The sequence below is a fragment of the Pipistrellus kuhlii genome, unplaced genomic scaffold (assembly GCF_014108245.1).
Source record: "Pipistrellus kuhlii isolate mPipKuh1 unplaced genomic scaffold, mPipKuh1.p scaffold_m20_p_61, whole genome shotgun sequence".
Taxonomy (NCBI): Eukaryota; Metazoa; Chordata; class Mammalia; order Chiroptera; family Vespertilionidae; genus Pipistrellus; species Pipistrellus kuhlii.
The window spans coordinates 1,300,757-1,321,328 of NW_023425564.1; the positions used below are offsets into that span (position 1 = coordinate 1,300,757).

A 20,572-nucleotide genomic window follows, 5' to 3' on the forward strand; every position below is an offset into this window, starting at 1 on the left:
GGATTTGAGCATTGTTTTGCAGTTTACAAAGCACAGGGCACACCAATAACCTGCAAAGGCTCTGTCCTCGGTCCCAGAGGTCCAGGCAGAGCGGTTCATTTTGAGACCTGGGGTCAGCTCAGTCTCAGTGAGCGCTCCAGCCTTCGCTGGCTTCCTTTCTCTCCTGCCTGTGAGTCCTAAATACAGGACAATTTTCTGTGGTTCTTGGACCAGGGCCTCGCTGTCCCTAACCTGCTGGACCCCCTGTGGATCATCTGCAGTTCTGGCTCCAACAGTATGTCTCCCTTCCCAACCTCCTCCTCCATGGAGACTCCTGGTGGGAGGACAGGCCCGCTGTCAGAGCCCTAGGACAGACAGTCCTGGTGTCACCTGCAGGCCACTCTCTGCCATGCTGCCCCATGGCTCCCGTCTCCCGACCTCTGAGAAGGCTACTCAAGGCTCTGCAGGGAGGGGAGCGGGGGAGAGTCTGGGGAGGGTGCCCACCTATGACTAATCCTCCCCACTGTGTTTGGGCTTAATGCCGTGTCCTTTAGTTTGCAGCTGCTCAGGCCCACAGTTGCAGAGAAAGTCTTTATCAAGACTTCCTTTCCAGAAGAATGGCTTTTGTCTTCGCTCTGTGGGAGTTTTCACTCTTCCTTATGCATTGAAGAGCAACATTTCTTCTTTATTTTCCTCATGCTCTGGATAAACTGCGTTTCCCCCCCAGTCTTTGTAAGTTGCAGTTCTTTTTTGATGGCCCTGATTTCTTGCCTACACACCCACAATGTCTTTGAATCCTGGAACAAACCAGCTCAGCTTCTGCTCTCAGGGACAGCTCACTGCTGTCACAGGAACTCTGTCTCCACCCCCAGAGGTTTTGCATTTGACATTTGTCATTCAGAAAGCGAGTTTTAGTCTGTGTTCCTGAGTTATTGTTTGTGTGAAAAGTGCTTTTTGCCTACATTCCTGAGCTTTCCAAAGAAAACCTTCAGAAACTTGATTGGAATGGTTTTATTTTAATATCATGAACTTGGGTTTCACAAAGTCCATTTACTAATGTTATGCCATCAGTTTCCTAAGATATGGGATGTTAGTTTTTTTAAAAAATATATTTTTTATTGATTTCAGAGAAGAAGGGAGAGTGGGAGAGATAGACACATCTATGATGAGAGAGAATCATCGATTGGCTGCCTCCTGTATGTCCCCCACTGGGGACTAAGCCCTCAGCCCTGGCATGTGCCCTGACCTCCTGGTTCATAGGTAGATACTCAACCACTGAGTCACGCCAGCCAGGCAGATTTGGTATGTTTTGATGCCCTAAATGGGAGCTGTGTGTCCAGGGATTATCACGGGAGACAGGAGGAGCCAAAAGCCATAAAGTTCTGGGATCCTCAAGGCCATCTGGAGTTTGAAGAAATAAAACCTGGTGAAATGTATGTTATTGTTAGCTAAGTGTGGACTGTGACTGAGTCGTTAGCCGTGTGTGTGAAGGTGCCCCGAGGAGCCTGGACCAGAGTGTCCAAATAAGAATGTTACTAGTATCTCAGGCCACATGAAGGTCAGGGCTGTGCAAGATGCTTTACTAGTAGGGTCTTATTGTCACAACCAATCCAGGAAGTATATGTTGTCATTCCGTTAAGGAAAGCAAGGCTCTGGGAGATTTGAGTTAAAAATGATTGAAAATCAAGGTTACTACTATTAGATGGGATAACTGTTATTGAACAAAGGAGGTCTCTTAGGCTGCCTACATCAAAGCCCAATCAGACCAACAGGAGTTTGAGGCAGGGAAAGGAAAAAGGTTTATTTAAGGAAATGGTGTCAAACCTGGAGGCTCCCGCACCTGGCTCCCCTGTGACTTCTTGGGGCTGAGTTACAGGGAAAATTGTCAATCACAGCGACTAAGAGAGCCAGGGTGTGGTTAGGGTCGAGTCTCTACTGCCTGGTCTGCACTAGGGAGGGGGTGCGTGGCGCCTCTGGTCCTGTGAGGGCATCACTCCGGTCTCACAGGGTGTGTCGGGTGGCTCCGCTTTTCTGGGTCTGCAGCCAATATAACTGAGGCCTAGATGTTATCTTTAGTTTGACTCCAGACTGTGCCTAAGATTATCTGATGCTGGCCTGAGGGCTTTGTCCTGAGGGCTTAATGATTAAGGGAGGAAGGGGCGTAAGTCAGAGTGCTCCTAAGCTGGACAAGGCCAGTTTGAATCAAAAGGAAAGAAAGAAAAGGTCATATTGAGGAAATGAAGTTTTTATGCTGTTACCGAATCAGGATTTGAACTGATGAGGCCTGCATACAATAGTGATCAGATACAGAAAGTTTGGAAAGTTCAACTAACCTCTATATAGCTGATCTGGATGGGAGCGGGTGTGTGGGGGGGGGGGGGAGGAGAGGGGTGGGCGTGCTACTCTGAGATCCGCTTACCCTCCTGTGACAGCACGCCGTGGTCCTATTCTCAGCAGATGGCCTGTCAGCCAGGCTTGGGTACATTGCTCCTGCTGACCGGGGACAGCTTCAAGGGCAGGCACTCAGACTGCCCCATCTCCTACCGGAGCATCACACAGGTGCCGCTGAGTGCTCGTTAGCTGGGACCGGAACAACACAGGAGATTTTTACAAGCAGTCAACAAACAAATGCAATTTAAAATGACTCAACAAACAAATACAATTAACAATTATTTAGGTATTTTAAACTCACTTCAGAGACACTTTTTTTTTTTTTTTTTTTGCCCAGTACCAGAAACCTAAAAGGCAAATTTCTCATTATGCTGACAGTACAATATTCAAGATATCATAGACTCTTTGTAGGTCTAGCGTAGGTGGCCACCCCATTTATGGACCATGCTCAGAAATCAGAAGCATGACGCACCGTGATTCCAAGTGAGAAGAAGGTGCCTGCGATGTCACTGAGGGCAGACTCCCCAGGGATAACTGTCCATGGATTGTCTCAGTGCCCTCTGGCCGGGAGGCTGGGGCCGGAGGGGCCGGAGCCTCACTGTGCAGCGCTCGGAGGTGCACTGCCTGTCACTCCTGATAGCAGTTCCAGCAAAGCCCCAGGACTGCAGCTCTCGGGCTGGGCTGGGTCACGCCATCCTTGACCCATAGCTGAGGGGAGGATGGAATCCAAAGCGCAATGAGGAGCATCCTGCTCGGGAGCGTGCCCGATCTCCCTGACCACCTCGCTCTCCACTGCATCCTCAGAGCAAAGTCGCTCCCAGAGGACGAGGCAGGCGGGTCCAGGGGCCTTGGAATTAGAGCCTCCAGATACTGACCCGCTCTGTGACCAATTCTGCATCATAGCATGGACATCCGATGTTATTAGGCACGGTCTTTTTGTGTAGAAAATATTTTATTTAAAATTTATTTTGTAGTTGTATATGTAAAAGGAACACATTCTTGTTATAACTGTTTAGACAATTGAGGGTATTCAGAGATGACACTCCTTCCCCACCACGCCTCCTCTCGCTGCTCATCCTAACAACACCTGCAGCTTCGTCTCTCAGCCAGTGGTGGACCTGGTGACCTGGCAGCCTCACACTCACACTGTTGGGTGGTCAGTTTGAACTGACACTGTGACTTGCTTTAACAATAAAATGTAGAGGGAGTAGAAGTATTTTTGGAGCCTCTAAACTTAAATTATTTAAAAAGTGGCTGCAGCCCTAGCCGGTTTGGCTCAGTGGAGAGAGCGCAGACTGAGGACCAAAGGGTCCCGGGTTCAATTCCGGCCAAGGGCATGGACCTTGGTTCCAGGCTCCTCTCTGGCTGGGTTCTGGTCAGGGCACGTGCAGGAGGCACCAATGGATGTCTCTCTCGCATCTGTGACTTTGAGGATGGTCATAACCAGATAGCTCTGCCAGGTTGGCTGTGTTAGCCAACTAAGTCTGCAAAGTTGGTGATGATGGCATTCACATGGCCGCAATGATTGAGGTTCATCCAGCTCTGCAGTGTTGGGATGACATTTGTTATTCTGTGAAGTGGGCGCAGGTGGCCTTCACATAACTCTGTTGTGGTGGTGATGGTCTTCACATCGCTGCAGTGGTGTGGTGGTGATGTTTTTCAGATAATGCGATAGTGTGGTGGTGATGGTATTGAAACAGTGATATGATATTGGTTGTGGTATTTGCATACCCACGTGGTGTTGGTTGTAGTAGTTACATAACTCAGTGGTCATTCTGGTGGGAGTGTTTTCATAACCAGGCCTTTGGCTATCTATCAGAGATATAACAAGTTCGGCCCAGATCACCACAATCAAGCAAATACTGCAGTAAAGCGACTCACATGAATTTTTTTTATTTCCCAATGTATATAAAGGTTATGTTTATACTATACCGTAGTCTAATAATTGTGCAATAGCATTATGTCTAAAAGCACAAGGTATATACCTTAATAAAAAAAACTTTATTGCTAAAAATACTTGCCATCATCCAAGACTGTAGCGAATTTTTTAAAATATAGTTTTTATTGATTTCTTACAGAGAGGAAGGGAGAGAGATAGAGAGCTAGAGAGCCAGAAACATTGATGAGAGAGAAACATCAATCAGCTGCCTCCTGCACATTCCCTACTGGGGATGTGCCTGCAACCAAGGTATGTGCCCTTGACCGGATCAAACTGGGGACCTTTCAGTCCGCAGGCTGACGTTCTATCCACTGAGCGAAACCAGTTTCGGCAACTTCAGTGAATTTTAATATTTTTGCTGGCAGAGAGTCTTGACTCAGTGTTGATGAAAACAATTAAAGCATAGCACAATAAAATGAGGTATGCTTGCATTTACACAGTTCTATGATGGTGGTGGCATTGGTGTTAACATGTTCACCTAAATCTGTAACTTTGGTCAGGATGTCACATAAGTTTACCTTGATGGGGGTTACAGTATTCACAAAACTCTGCAATGGAGGTGGAGGTATTTGCATGACTATGATGGCAATCATAGTGCCAGCATATCTTTGTGACATCGGTGGTGATATTCTCCTAGATCTGCCAGGACAGTTGTGGTATTCAACTGCTGGTCTTCGCATAATTGATGGTGTTGGGTGGTACTAATCCTGTAACTGCAGTTTGTCACGATCTTCACATAACTCAGTGATTGTGGTAGTGTATTCACATAACTCAGCAGTACTGGTGTGTCTCCATATAGCAATGCAAGGGTGAGTGTAGTGCTTACAACTTTGAGGTTATTGATTTTGGTCACATAACTCTGTAATGTTGTTGTTGGTATTCATGTGCCTCTTCAATATGCACTGATCATACTCTCATACATGTGATATGGTATAGGTGGTGTATTCAAATGACTCTGAGATGGTGGGTGTGGTGGCATCACATAATTCTATGATGGTCATGGTGCTTATATTTACATAATTCTGCAATGGTGACTTTGGGACACATAAAACAAGGCAATGCTATTTATGTTATTCATGTGACTGTTTTGATCATTGTGGTTTTCACGGAACTCTGTGATGTTGGTAGATTTGGTGTTACATAGCTCTGCAATTTTGGTCATGGTAGTCACAAAACTATAAAGCTATAGGTAGCATTCAGATAATTTTGTGATGAACATGGTGGTATTAATATAACTCTGTGGTGTTGGTGGTCAGGGTACTCAAATACAGTGGTGCCTCACACAACGAACTTAATTCGTTCCAGGAGCAAGTTTGTTATGCGAAAAGTTCGTTATGTGAAACGCGTTTTCCCATAACAATACTGTACATGTTAAAAAAAATAATTCGTTCTGTAGCATAAAATATGCTAAGATGACATAAAAAAGATAAATTTTTTGTTATTATTTTTATTTAGATACATCTAAAAACATAATTTTTTTTTTAAAAAAAACACACATTTTTTTAATTTTAGGACAGACTAAGTAGAGTCTACCGAATCTTGCACATCTTCATCCATTTTCTGCTTTTTGGCCGATGGTTTCATGAAAAACCTGTCCAAAGTCGTTTGTTTTTCTCTTTTCTCCAACATCTGCCGGAAATAACGGACAAGAGTATCGGAGTAAAGATCGTTGATCCTGTTTGCTTCAGCTGAATCCGGATAGTGGGCATTGGTAAACTCCTGAACTGCTTTCCATTTGACCAGGATGTTCTTGATGTCAGCAGTTGGGATTGGTTGATTGTTTGATTGTTGCTCCTCGTTATCAGATGACGCTTCCCTTTGAGCATTGTCCTGTTTCATTTCAACAGAAATCACCTTCCTGCTTTTTTTAGAAGCCATGATATAAAAAAAATATTGAGTTTAACTTAAAAGGATGACTGCCGTGATACGTGCGTGATTTAATTCGTAATGAAGAACGATTGCCGCGATACGTGCTTACGTTAAGCGCAGTGACTAACGACTGCCTGCAGTGCCTGCGCGGAAGGATGCAATACATCGGCAGCGATCGTGGAAGCTCGGGCAAAGCGGTCGTGGAAGCTCGGGCGACTTCGTTGTGTGAAACGAAGTTCGTTGTATGAATCATGAAATGAAGTTCTTTGTGTGCAGCGTTCGCTGTGCGAGGCGTTCTTTATGCGACGCACCACTGTATCATTGTTGCTAGTAGTAATTGCATAAGTGTGATATTGTCACTGCATTCCCATTATCCTGTGGTGGTGATATTAGATAATTCTGCAACCTGGGTCATAGTTTTCAGTAGCTCTTTGATGGTAGTCACAGTATTCCGATAATCTGAAGTTGTTGTTGTCACATTCAAACATTTGCGATGGTGATCATGGAGTATTCCCCTAGGTTTGCAACTTTGGGTGGGAAATTTACATAACTCTCCAAAGATGGTGATGATAGTATTCACATATCTTTGAGAGGTAGTAATGTAGCTATGACACAACTATACTCCTTTGGTCATCAATTACTTCACTTTGTAACAGTGCTGGTGGTGGTATTCACATAACTATGGGATGCTGTGGCAGTGTTGGGTGTGGCCATCTCATAACTGCAAAGTGGGTCATGACCTTCATATATCTTAATGATAGTGGTATCCACATAACTCTATAACAGCACTTGTGATGTTCACATAACCTACACTATTGCTCACAGTTTTCAGATGACTTGTGATAACATCACGCTACTTATGTAACTCTGCCATGTTGTTCATGGTATTCTTATAGTTCTATATGTGGAAGTGGTATTTACATGCCTGTGACTTTGGTGGTAGTGGTAGTCACATAGCCCTGTGACAATGGTCCTCGTCACTGTTATACAAATCTGCAGTATTGCTGGTCTTCTAACTCAGATATCTCAGATGTCGGTCATGGTGTCTGCAAAAATGTGATGGTGGTGATGGTCTTTAAATAACTGTGACGTGATGGTAGAAGTTTCATGTGCCTATGCAATGGTTGGAATAAAAACCACATTTTATGGTCAGAGACTTAGGTTTAGAGAATTCTTGCTTAAAGTTACATAATAAGGTATTACAGACCCAGACTCAAATTCAGGTTTTCTGAATAATTCAAATGCAGCCTTTTCTGTATTACACCATAAATTCTTTTCTTGCTGAGTCTAAATTTTAAAGCGTTGATACAAGACATCTGTACCTTCAAACTCTCCATGGACTTTGGAACCTAAATATTATATCTCTTCCATTCTAGTTGTTTATCTATAGCCTTAGTTGTGTCCATATATTCATATACACATATGCACGCATATATGCGTGCATGTGAACGCGCGTGCGCGCGCGCGCGCACACACACACACACACACACACACACATTTTCATGTGTGAAACATAAAAATATTAACTAGAAATGTAGATGTGAAAATTGACCTCCTGAAAATTTATGTCAAATAATGCAGAAAAGAGCTTTCTGGTAAATCAAAATGAAGCATATTTGACGACAATCTAGTTTATTCATAGAATATTCATACATATTTTAAACAATTAAATTTAATATTGGCAACATTTTTAGTTTTCTTGTTCTTTCTTTAGAAATTATAAACTTCTACAAGCCTTGTAAAGGACTATAAATATGAGATGTTGGCATTTGGGTGGTGATTACAGGGGAGATATGTGTTTAAAAAATCAGTGAATTATCTGTTTAAGATTTCCACATTTTATGGCATATAAGTTGCACCTGAACAAGAGTTTAAAAAATGTATTTCCAAATACTAGTAACGTGAAAATATTACAGGTTTCAGAAAGTTGAGTGTAGTACCAATCTAAGCACTCAGGATATTTTCTTATGAGTTGTCACAATTATAGAAGCAGGATAAAGTATCACCACGAATATGAAGTTCAATGTGACAAAGAAATGTATGTGGCTCCCAGAAATGCCCTTGATGTTATTAGGGGGTGTCTCTTCCTCTCAGCGCCCAGGGCTCATGATTTACATTTTTTCCCCTTGCAGTACTTGGGGTGCATTGAAGTTCTACGCTCAATGAGGTCTCTTGACTTCAGTACAAGAACACAAATTACCAGGTAAGCCCTTTTGAAAACGGACCCCTGTGATTTTTACTTAGGAAAGGAATGTTTTCAGAGAGTAGCAGCCTAGAAATGTCCAAAGGGAAATGTTGTCCCTTGAGTGCTGGTGACAGGGAAGAGTCAGGACCCCTGTGTTTCAAGACTTCTAAATATTTATCCATATTTGTGGCATGTGTCTCTTGACCTGGCTCCCTGAAAGTCATACCCACTTCCAAGTGCTTTTTATAATTAAGCTTCATACAAATTAAGTCTTTATATTTGTTTCTTTAATAACTAAAACTCTAATACCAGATTGATATTTTATGTGCTGATTTTCTTTAAAAAGAAAATCAAGATGTCAGGAGAGAATTTCCAACAATATACACAGAAAACAAAATGCACAAAATTGGAAATAGTAATATTAATGGGCGTAGTAATTTAAAGAGCAGTTCTCTCAATTGTCAGTGACTTGGGACAGGTTTACATACTATTTTCCATCATCAACTAGATTGGAAACTTCCTGAGGGCCACTTCTGTGTTTAAGCATTGTTTTTATAAAATCTGTAGCCTAATACAGTTTATTCATTTAGAAAAATGCCAATTCCAGTAATCTTGAACAGGACAACTGGAAACCTAGGAATGAGGCTGTTAAAAAGCTGTTTGGATTGCTTTGGCAGTTGTGAAATATTTATATTTAATCTAAATTGTGATATCAGAAAACAACTCATATTTATTCCATTTAAATCACTGTGTGTATATCTTTGGGTTAGCGAAGTCTAAAGATTGAGATTCAGAAAGCAATTATTTGTAGTAATTAGCTGTTAAATGTGAACACCTCGGTTCTGTGTTTTAAGCACCACAAGATACCTCTTCTTCCTCAATGAGGAAATTCATGTTCAAAAGATTTGTCTTTTCTCTAAAGCTACTCAGGATACACATACATAGTGGGAATACACCAACATTCATAATTTACACTGAAATGAAAATTCCATCTCCACAGATTTGTAGAAAATAGTCTGAAAATTGCCAAGGCCAAAGAGTGGTATTTTGAAGTGAGAGCATTTAATAGAAAAGTTTGAACATTTACTTAGTCAATCATTCTACCCATGACAAGGCATGTGCTGTGCAGCATCTGTGGACAGATTACTTGGCCACGTGCCTGTGGTAATACTGGAACCCATGACACTGTTCACCTTCTCCTGTGTGGTGGCAGTTATTTTAAAAGAGAATTTTCAACGAATTCCCTTTATAGATACCACTACTTCTGAGATGACTCATGTCATTTAAATTTTCCTGATACATTCATTGAGCATTTACTGCTGTGTATGTGCAGTGTGGTGGCCAATGTGGGCTGTCCTGCTTTGCTGTACCTTCCAGTTTTGGGGGAAAGATGCATATGCAAATGGCTGAGGGGCCTGTGAGGGGCACGGCCACAGCCTGCTCCTTGGGAGAGGTATGGGTAGGGATCAGGTGAACAATCCCAGTGCTTTCCTTGGTGAGGGTCTTAGCACTCTTTGAGGTAGAACCCAAATGGGTTGAGGTGAAAATAGTATTGTAGAAGAAAGCCATGGAACAGACCTCTAGTCCCATTTTGTTTACATTTTAATAAAGATACAGCTGTGTAATGGGCTGAGTAGAGTGCCAACACATGAAAGTTGGTGTTGAAATCTGGTTGTACAAGAATTGCTTTGTGTTTCTTAGACTTTGTGAAGAGTATCTTTTTTTTTTCCCCCCCATTGATTGTTTTAGAGAGTGGAGGGGAGAGAAGTGTGGGGCAGGAGAGAGAGAAACATTAATGTGAGAGAGACACATTGATTAGTTGCCTCCTGCTCACACCCCAACTGGGGGCTGGGATTGAGCCTGCAATGGAGGCATGTGCCCTTCACTGCAAAACCTTTTGGGCCATGAGATGACACTCTAACCTAGGGGTGTCGAACTCAATCAGAGAAGGGGCCAAAATCTAAAATCCAGCCTAAATTGCGGGCCGAATGGTTTACTGAACAGTCATAAACTGTCATTGTGATGGAAACGCAGCGGAGTGCAGTGATGACAGCGCGGTGTGGGCCACATTGCAAGGCCTGGCGGGACGGATTTGGCCCGCGGGCCTTGTGTTTGACACATGTGCTCTAACCCCTTAGCAAAACTGGCCAGGGCTCTTACCTAATTTTTATCACATGACCTTAGTTAATAGCTGGAGACCATTCATAGGAAACAATATGACAGATCAATGTCAGAAAGAAGCCTTTGCATACAGGAGAAAAATACCCAGCAATATTTTCTAGATGTGGTACATGGTGGAGCTTTTAAGGCCTCTGAGGTAACAGAGTGTTAACATGCCTAGGATTAAATTCTATCACTGTGGTTAACTCTATATAATAAAGGCATTCTTCAAAGGTTATAGGGAAATATAATGTTGTAATTAAATTATATTGTATAGATTCTAGGAAAACCTGTTTCCAAAATTTTTAGCTATATCTTTCATAAAAAAATCCTATATAATAAAAAGCTAATATGCAAATTGACTGAACAGTGGAACAACTGGCCGCTATGATGTGCACTGACCACCAGGGGGCAGATGCTCAAAGCAGGAGCTGCCCCTGGTGGTCAGTGCACTCCCACAAAGGGAGTGCTGCTCAGCCAGAAGCTCTGAGTCGGCTCACAGCTGGTAAGCACAGTGGCAGCAGTGCAAAGGAGCGGATTCAAGCAATCAGTCAGACATCCCCTGAGGGCTCTCAGATTATGAGAGGGCGCAGGCTGGGTTGAGGGACTCCCTTCCCCCAAGTGCATGAATTTTGTGATTTTGTGCATCAGTCCTCTAGTACTTTTATAAACAAATAACCAATCTCTATTTATCTGTTCCATTTTTTCAAGTTTTGGATATATGTATTTTGAAGGTTCTGACAGCTAAACCAAGTGTCCTTTTGTCAGTTCAGTGTAGTTTTATGCTCTGTCTGAGTACAGACTGTAGTGTTTGCAACAGCACCACTCATGGATTACTGATCTCTCACGAGTAGATAACTTTAAAAACTACCTTGGAGCTGCCATTGTTGTATGCTTAGTCTTTGCTGTGGCTATTAAATGCCTTGCACACTAACACTTTGGGTAGAGGAACTTGATGACTTGTTCACACTATTGGTGCCTACTGTGAGGAGTCAGCCTATATGTGAAGTCCAACTCTACCAATTTCTACCCTAATGGCTGTTGTGAGAAACAGGAGTTTCTACCCCTGATGCACACAGGCAGGGCCTGGCATAGAGGCAGCCTTGTTCAAGTGTTTGCTGTCTCATTGCCTGAGCTTGTATTTAGCTTAGTGGGTGCAAGACCCAGTGTTCAAAGAAGGGTGTGTTTGTGAGCATGAGAGCAACTGGGGTCGTATAGATGGTAGCCTCAGCAGCTGCTGCTTTCTGGGTCAGCCTGCTGGTGTGGTACAGAGAGGAGCTGAGAGATGTATTTATGAAAGTCTGCTCAGGGGACAGAGATGCAATTCTGAAGAAGAAATAGCTTCTGAAGAAGGAAATAGCTTCCCAACATGCCCTTGTTTGTGAAACCCAGTCTGGCCTTACCCGCTAACATGTCCCCTGTCCAGTATGGCTTCGGAATGTGGCATAGAGTACTTCTCCACACCCTGTAGAGTTGCAATGACATTGCTCTATTGCAAGCTATCATAAATCCCACTGCCAAGATCTGTGATTCTTGGCTATTCTATTGCTTCTCAAACTTGCTCCTCTGGCTGATGGAAACTGCTCTCCCCTCTCCTCACCACCAGCACCACTTCATAGTCTGTGTAAACCCCTTAGAAATTGCCATTCTTGCCCTAGCCGATTTGGCTTAGTGGATAGAGCGTTGTCCTGCAAACTGAAAGGTCCCAGGTTTGATTCCGGTCAAGGACATATGCCCGGGTTGTGGGTTTGATCCCCAGAGGGGTACTTGCAGGAGGCAGCGGATCGATGATTCTCTCTCATCATGGACGTGTCTATCTCTCTCCCTCTCCCTTCCTCTTTGAAATCAATTTAAAAAAATAAAAAAAGAAATGGTCATTCTTCTGCCTGGATTTCACACCATGCTGTGCAGTCCCTGAGAGGAGGGGAGGAAGGGTCTCAGTTGGCGGTGCTGAGAGTGGTGGCCCAAGGAGAGAGGAAACCCCCAGCGGGAGAACAGTCAGACACTCTGCTTTCATCTGACTAGGCCATGGATTTCACCATGATGCTATATGGCCAACAGCACTGGAAAACCACTGCTCCAGTATCTGGCCTGTTCTGGCCTGAACCTGACCATCAGCTGATCACACCACACATCTCTGTGACAAGTCCTGCCATGTGACTACTCTCTATTCCAATTGGGGGATGAGTTGAACGGTATTTCCAGGAAGAGGCCCAGGGGAGTCCACGCTATCTGACCCGCTGGGCCCTGTGCGGCTACAAAGCCCCCGTGTACCCTGGGCCCTGGGCACAGCCTTCCCTTCTTTGTCCCTCCCTTTGGTTTCTTCATCTGCACATTTTAATTTATTCATTGTGTTACATTGTACCTATTATTGGAAGTCATCTTAAGCCATTTTTAGGACACGGAAGGCTATAGGTATACACACGATTACGTCCAGAGCACTCAGCAAGGTGGGCTTCTCCCAGTCAGTGCGCACTGCTGGCTTTGTTCTGGTTCTGCAGGACGCCCGCTGCCTCCCCACTGCGGGCAGCCAGGTGACGGCCACGCTGCTTTCCCACAGGGCTGTGCGGCACGTGGACTTGCTACACTGTCAGGGTGAGCCTGGCTAGCTGCCTGGAGTCTAGCATCAACCCACATTTCCCAGACTGTAGAAAGAGAACAATTGATTCCAGTTTAGGTTCTTCTGTTTTTCTTATTTTAAAAGTTGTCCTAGTTTCAATGGGCCCTGAAGACCCTGGCTGGGGCTGGACCTTCCCCAGCACTGCCCGGGGGCTGGTCCACTCCCCAGCAGGACGCTTGGCCTTCCGCCTGAGGGTTCTGCTGCGGGAGCCGGTGTTTGGGAAATTCTCCAGGGACATGCCTAAAATCCCTCCAGTTTGAAAACCATAATCAAAGCCTGTTCAAGGCATACCTCTTTCTTTCGGAAGGCGTGTGGATGGGGCTCTGGAGGCAGTTTCAGGTGTCGCCCGCCTGTGGAGGTTCAGAGCGGCCGGCCAGGCCTCTCAGGGCTCAGCCCAGAGCGGGGTGTGCCTTCTGGCCGGTGCTGCCCCGGGGCCGGTTGGCAGGGGTGTGTGCCACGTGGTGCTGGCTGGCACTGCCAGGTAGCGGGTAGCTGCAGGCACACCCGGGAACGTGGGAAAGGACAGAGGTTGAAGACACAGTGCTGCTCGGATGTGGAGCCTGTGCCAGTCCCAGGGGCGGCTCCGGCCTCCTGCACAGACAGACCTTCCAGCCCTGAGGAGCCGCCGCCTCGCCGCTGCATCTTCTCCGGCTTCCGACACCTCGGCTCTGCAGAGGCCCCAGGCGGAGAGGCCCCAGGTAAGGACGCTCACAGCCCACCTCCAGCCCCATCGCCCCAGACCCTCCCCGCCGGCATCCCTCCCGCGTCTTCCAGCTCAGGGCGGCCTCCCGGGACAGAGGACCCGGCTGGACCTCCTGTGCCCCCTTTCCCGCCCACCCTCCGGCCCCGCCCTCCCCTCCGCCCAGCATCCATGTCATTAGTGTCAGGTCCATGTCATCACCACTAATGAGGTGTCTGTCTTTTAGCGGCTCCACCTGGGGCGGCCTGCGGAGCGCGGCCGAGGCGGAGGAGGCCAGAGGCAGGTAAGGCGCTGCTCCGGGAGAGCCCAGGGTCCGGACACCCCTGCCTGCGGGATGACAGGACGGGGCGGGGGGGGGGGGGGGGGGGAGAAACTGGCGGGGGGGGGGGAGGGAGGAGGAGAGAAACTGGCGGGAGGGGGGAAGGGGGGAGGAGAGAAACTGGCGGGGGGGAGGGGGGAGGAGAGAAACTGGCGGGGGGGGAGGGGGGGAGGAGAGAAACTGGCGGAGGGGGGAAGGGGGGGAGGAGAGAAACTGGCAGGGGGGGGGAAGGGGGGGAGGAGAGAAACTGGCGGGGGGGGGGAAGGGGGGGAGGAGAGAAACTGGCGGGGGGGAGGGTGGGGAGGAGAGAAACTGGCGGGGGGGAAGGGGGAGGAGAGAAACTGGCGGGGGGGAAGGGGGAGGAGAGAAACTGGCGGGGGGGGGAAAGGGGAGGAGGAGAGAAACTGGCGGGGGGGAGGGTGGGGAGGAGAGAAACTGGCGGGGGGGAAGGGGGGAGGAGAGAAACTGGCGGGGGGCATCTAATGTCCGGGTGCGGCTCGCTGTTTCCGCCGGGAGAACAGAGCCCAGGCGCCCCGGGCAGGGTGGCTCTGCGCTCCTCCCTCTGCCAGCCTTCCCCCAGGAGGCTGCGAGGGGCCCAGTAAGAAACCCTCCCTTCGGGGGTGGCATGTGGCAGCTCCCTCTGTCCACGCCCCACCTGACCTCCCAGAATTCCTTCTCACTGCTAACACTTCTAAAATGTTGAGCTGCCAGAAAAAGAGCAAATCTGTGACCCCCAGCTGCTGGCTGGAATCGGAGGCTGAGCAGCTGCCCACCCCCTTCACACACACACACACACACACACACACACACACACACACACCCCGTGCCAGGGGCGGGGAGGCTGGCTGACCTGAGCTTAGGCCTGGGGCTCCTGAATGCACCTGTTCTGGGCACAGCCTGACCCCTGCAGCCTCGCAGCCAGAGCGGGAGGCCTGGCGGGAGGGGCTGTGTTCCCTCAGATTAAATTCCTTTTGAAAACACCAGCTTGCTACCTGCACATGGTGTGAGCTCTTCATAAAGCAGGCAGGTCCTTCAGCTCCATTAATACGTTGGTACTTGGGTTTTAACACCAACCAGAATAGTCCTGTATCTCCTCCATCGGTGTCTGCGTGCAAGAATGTGCCGGTCAGAGGGGTGCATGTGTTACAGGTGCCCAGGGGCCACGCCCTGGAGAGAGGCCCAGAGCCCTTTCAGTGCTGGCGAAAAGTGCTGGAGAGCTCGGGGGAGGGTCCCGGGGTGGGTGAGCCGGGAGGACTTCTGGGAGAAGGAGCATTAAGCCCAGGGCAGCTGCCTCCCCAGCCGCATGGGAGCCGAAGGAAACAGGAGACCTAGGAGACCGCTCAGGGCGCCTGGCGTGTGGGCAGACACTCCTGGAAAGCCCCTCGTTGTCCTCACGCGGGCCCTGCCTCCGGCTGTGCGGTATTTCTGATGCGACTGAGGGTGGCGCCCGAGCCCGACATGGCGGGGGACACAGGGCAGGCGGCACCACCCGCAGTCTGGCCCCGTGGCATCTTCAGGACATGGCGGGCGGGGGCTTGCAGTCTGCTTCCCCAAGGCCTCCCTGCTGCTCACGCTGCTTCCGGGCACAGGGCGGGGCAGGGAGAGGGAAGGGCTCACAGCAGGACTCCTCCCTGCAGGGCTCAGTCCTTGCAGGATGTGCCCCAGAATTCTCCATGGAGGGCGGGATGCTGGCACCCCTGCCCGGGGACCACCTCCCACTAAGTTAAATTCAGTGATGGGCCCACACTTTGGGGGCCTGAGCAGGCTGAGGGTGCTGGAGAAGCCTGCTTCGCAGATGTGGAGGCCAGACTCGGGCCCTGGAGGCAGGGCGACCACTGCGACAGGCACCACAGGCAGCTCAGAGTGGGCTTGGGCTGCAGGATGACAGAGGGCCGAAGGCACGCAGCACCAGTGAGGCCCCTGCCAGCTGTCCTAGCCCAGACTCCTGACCCCTCAGAGCAGAGCTTGTGTACAGGGGGTGGGGCTCCTAACATAACAGGCTAGTGGGGGGGGTGTGTGTGTCCCAGGGTGCCAACCAGCACCTCCTCTTATCACACATCCCACCCACTCCTGCCCTCCCTGGGGTGGAGTCCTCACCCACCGAAGAGAGATGGAACCCCCACTTGAAGCCTGTTGAGAGTTTTGAGAATGAGACTTGCCGAGTGCTGGGCACCACCTGAGGAATTGAATTGTGCAGTTTACTTTTCCCAAGTATTTGTATAGGATAATGGTAATCACTGACCAACATGATTACAATGTCAATCAATTTGACACAGGGTGTTTTTTTCTAGCTGAAAGAAAATTGGTTTGGTTACTGTGAGTGTCGTGTCTCCCCCCTCCCCCGCATTCCGCGTGGTTCAGGTTCAGGGTTCAGGTTCTGGAAGATGCTGCATGCAAATGAAAGAGACTAGATAAGAAAATATAAATTTGGGAATTGGGGGCCAGGCAGGAGCCCAGCTTTGCTCTGGCCTTGCTATCCCTTTTATTCAGGTTTTGGGATACACCCATAGCCCTTAGGCAGGCAATTCCAATAATAGTCAATCAGCAAGCATTTACATGAGACTAAAAGATGGAAGTTGCTTTAACTACCATTGTCTCAACTAAACAGTAGGTGGCTGGCTCTGACCTTTCAGAGCTTTAGGTCTCCAGCCTTCCAGGTTCCTTGTCCACACCTCTCTGCTGGTGAGGACAATGGGCAGCTTCAGACAGGTTATGTATATATAATGGAATATTACTTGGCCACAAAAGAGAACAAAATCTTCCCATTTGCAGCAGCATGGATGGACCTAGAGAATATTATGCGAGTGAAATAAATCAGTCAGAGAAAGACAAATACCACATGATTTGACTTCTACATGTGTTACGCCCAGACTTCGTGATCACCAGGGAGCTGAGTCCGATGTAATAAACAAAAGAGCCTCTTCCATGCTAGCATGGGCTCTGTCCCACTCACGCCGGCAGCGTGGCTGAAGAGAGACCGAACTTCGACAGGTCAAGGGGTTTTATAAGGGTGGTGATGTCACTGCTTTGGCTGACCCTGATTGGTTGGGTGAGGGCTAGGGTCCAGTTACACAATGGAGGATAGCTCCGCCCTGCCCAAAGTACAAAATGGAGTCAGGAGTTAGCCTCGCCCCCCTTCCCTCTTACATGAAGTCTGAAGAACAATATAAAGGAACAAACAAAACAGAAACAGATTCACAGATATGGAGAACAGACTGATAGTTGCCAGAGGGGCATTTGGGTGACGGGGTGAAAATAGTGAAGGAATTGAATACAGTTCAGTAATTACAAAATAGTTATGGGGGTGTCAAACACAGCCTAAGAAGTATAGTTAATAATACTGTAACAACTAGGTATGGTGCTAGTGGGTACTGGAAATATCAGGGGGAAGACTTCATAAAGTATAGGATTATCTAACCACTATGCTGAATGCTTGCAACTAATACAAAATAATATTAAAAGTAATCTGTAACTGAAGAATAAAATAAAATAAATTAGCACCAAATAAAAAAAGAAAGATTGGTTTGATGCCATAAACTGAAGTTACTGAAGAGGATAAAATATTTAGTAATATTTGTTGGGCCTCGCCAGCAGACACAGCTACACAACTTGCACCTGGTCTCTGTAACCAGCTGGTCAGAAAGGTCTGATGATGGCCACCCTGACGTCATGCTGACCAGTGTTTGAGACGAAAGAACATGATAGCTTCCAACTCTGGGACCTACTCCCAGAGTTGGCATTAATTTTCACTTGAGCCAATATTGTCCAGTGTTCTATGTTCCTGCTTTGCCAATTGCTTATATAATAATAATAATAATACCCTGTTTCCCCGAAAATAAGACAGTGTCTTATATTAATTTTTGCTCCCAAAGATGCGCCAGGTTTTATTTTCAAGGGATGTCTTATTTTTCCATGAAGAAGAATGCGGTACACATTTATTGTTAAATGAAAATAAAGGAAATTTATTACCTGTATACGGTACTGTAGTATGGTATACAGGTAATAACAAACCAGACAAACTGTGAATCCTACAGTATCAAGAATTTACTCATTTGTTCAATGACAATCATGTCATCATCTTCTGGAACATCATCATAGCAATCCAATTCCTGAATTTCTTGTTAAATGGTTCCTTTAGAATCAGTGGACCAAATCTTTCATGTTTAGCCTAGGGGGGCCTTATTTTCAGGGGAATGCCTTATATTTCACTCAGAAGGAAACCTATAAGTAGGTCTATTTTTGGAGGATGTCTTATTTTTGGGGAAACATGGGTAATAACATTCATATTTAACACTATGTTCTAGGCATTCATTAAATATGTCGTTCATTCATTCATTCAAATATTTGTTGATTGCATACCATGTCTAGTCACTGTTTAGATCTTAGGAATAAGACACTAAACAACAGCTTGCCTTCGGTCGTGAGGAGGGAGAGAGAAAATGAATATGAACATATACAAAAGAAGCATGTCAAGGCGAACCATATGAGCTTGTCATTTCTGTAGTTGAAAAAGATCTGCTGTTGGTAATTGCATAATAACCTGAGACAGTGATGAGAGTGTGGGGTCTCCCGGAAGCCCAGGGGGCAGGCTGTGTGCATTTGGAGATGAGGAAACTGAGGATTGAAATGTTTATGCCAACTGAAGCCGTGGGTCGAGGAAGTGGCAGGGCTGAGAACCCACTGCCTGGAGAGTGTGCAAGCTCAGACAGTGCTTCCCTGTGCCCAGGAGGGCAGCATCTTTCGGGAAGCCCCCATGTACACTGGGAGCGGGGACCGCTTAAACCCCAGTGTCCTTCCTGACCACAGCGGAATGCTGGCATTGAGCAGTCTACGGAGGGAATGAAAGCAAACACAGGGCCTGCTGAGATGCTTGCCATCTGGTGGGGATCAGTGGGGAGACACTCACCCGAAAGGATCACTTACAGGTGGTGGCCCGGCAGATTGTGCTGCTCCCATCCTGTCCATCCTGGGAATGCTTACCTGCGTTTCAGTACTCATCATTGAATTTCATGAAATAAAAGAGAAAATGTAATAAAAGTGCTCTTAGCAAGACACTTCATAGGAATAGTTTATATCTAGAAAGAATGAGGCCTTATCACTTCAACTAGCTGGAAGTGAGAAGGTGAGCTAGAATCGGGACAGGTGGGGCGGGGAGGGGAGGGAAGGGTGTGATTACAGGGTGAGAGGACAGATGTGCTAAGGAAGGACTCGCTGAGTGGAAGTGTGGTGAAGTGGGGTGGGCTGGGGTGAGGTGGAGGGCTGGGAGGAAGGATGAGGTGCCATCTTTCTCTTCATGAGGCCTGGAACAGATCTGCCTTCCTTTCCTCGCCTCAAACATTGGAGTAGACCAGTCGGGTTCTCCTTTCTCTCCCCGCACTGGTAAAGGCAGGCATCAGTCTACTTCTTTGTTTTCCCTTTCGTCTCAAACACTGGTCAGCATTACGTCAGGGTGGCCATCATCAGACCTTTCTGACCAGCTGGTTACAGAGACCAGGTGCAAGTTGTGTAGCTGTATCTGCTGGCGAGGCCCAAGGGCATGACAGCTTCCAACTCTGGGACCTGCTCCTGGGAATCCGGGTGAGGAGGTCTTCCTAGTGACGGTCTCCTCAGCAGGACTGTCAGGGTCAAGTGGCATGCGTGGCTGGACAGCAGGCCCAGGGCCAGGCATGGGATCTGGTAGAATGTGTGGCAAGAAAGGGCCAGGGAGTGGGGTGAGTTCAAATGTCATTGAAATGCAGAGGAAGGGGTTCACACAGTGTCTAAGTGGTAGCAGAGTGAGTCAAGGACTTTGTAGAGTCTTTCTTACATGCAAACCCTCAAGACTGGCTTGTTTGTTCACTTGGTTGCTTATTTGTTTCTTTGGCAGCCTGTTAAACTGGCTCTGTATCCTGGTAGAACTTTCTGGTTGGTTAAGAGATCTCACTTTGAAGGCTGAGGGGACAGGAAACATGCTAAATGCCATGATGTTGTCATGCGGGGATTCTGCTGCAGGGGGTTGGGTAAAGACCTTGCTAGTACCTCTACATGATGGCAGCAGGAACAGAAGGTCTTTGTTGCCTCTCTTTCATATCACAGCAGAAGGAAGGACTTCTCACCTACCCTGAGCTCCACCCTATCATGCATTCCGTTAAAAACCCATCAGGCTGGCAGGAGGGGCCACGGGCTGTGTTCCTTCAGTGCTCTGACCTGGGGCAAGGTCTCCAAAGATTTAATACGCACACACACAGACCATCTCATTTTCTAGAGCTGTGGCTCTTCTACTTGGGCATACTGCTTTTACTTGAGTTTCTGATTTGGTGGGTCTGGGGTGAGGGGGAGAATTTGCATTTCTAACAAGTTTCCAAGGGCCACTGCTGCTGCTTGTCCGAGTGCCCCTCTTTGAGAAGCAGTGTTCCAGAAGTTGTACTTTA

The 20,572-nt window shown here is 47.3% G+C and overlaps 1 protein-coding gene across 2 annotated transcripts in view; it reads left to right on the forward strand.

The window, feature by feature from the left end:
• Positions 1-20,572, forward strand: part of SHC3 (SHC adaptor protein 3) — a 125,669-nt gene that overhangs the window by 34,036 nt on the left and 71,061 nt on the right. For both annotated transcript variants that reach the window (XM_045575030.1, XM_036420093.2), the window contains exon 2: positions 8,311-8,381. In XM_045575030.1, coding sequence (XP_045430986.1) covers positions 8,311-8,381 — 71 coding nt within the window. The remainder of the gene's footprint in view (positions 1-8,310; positions 8,382-20,572) is intronic.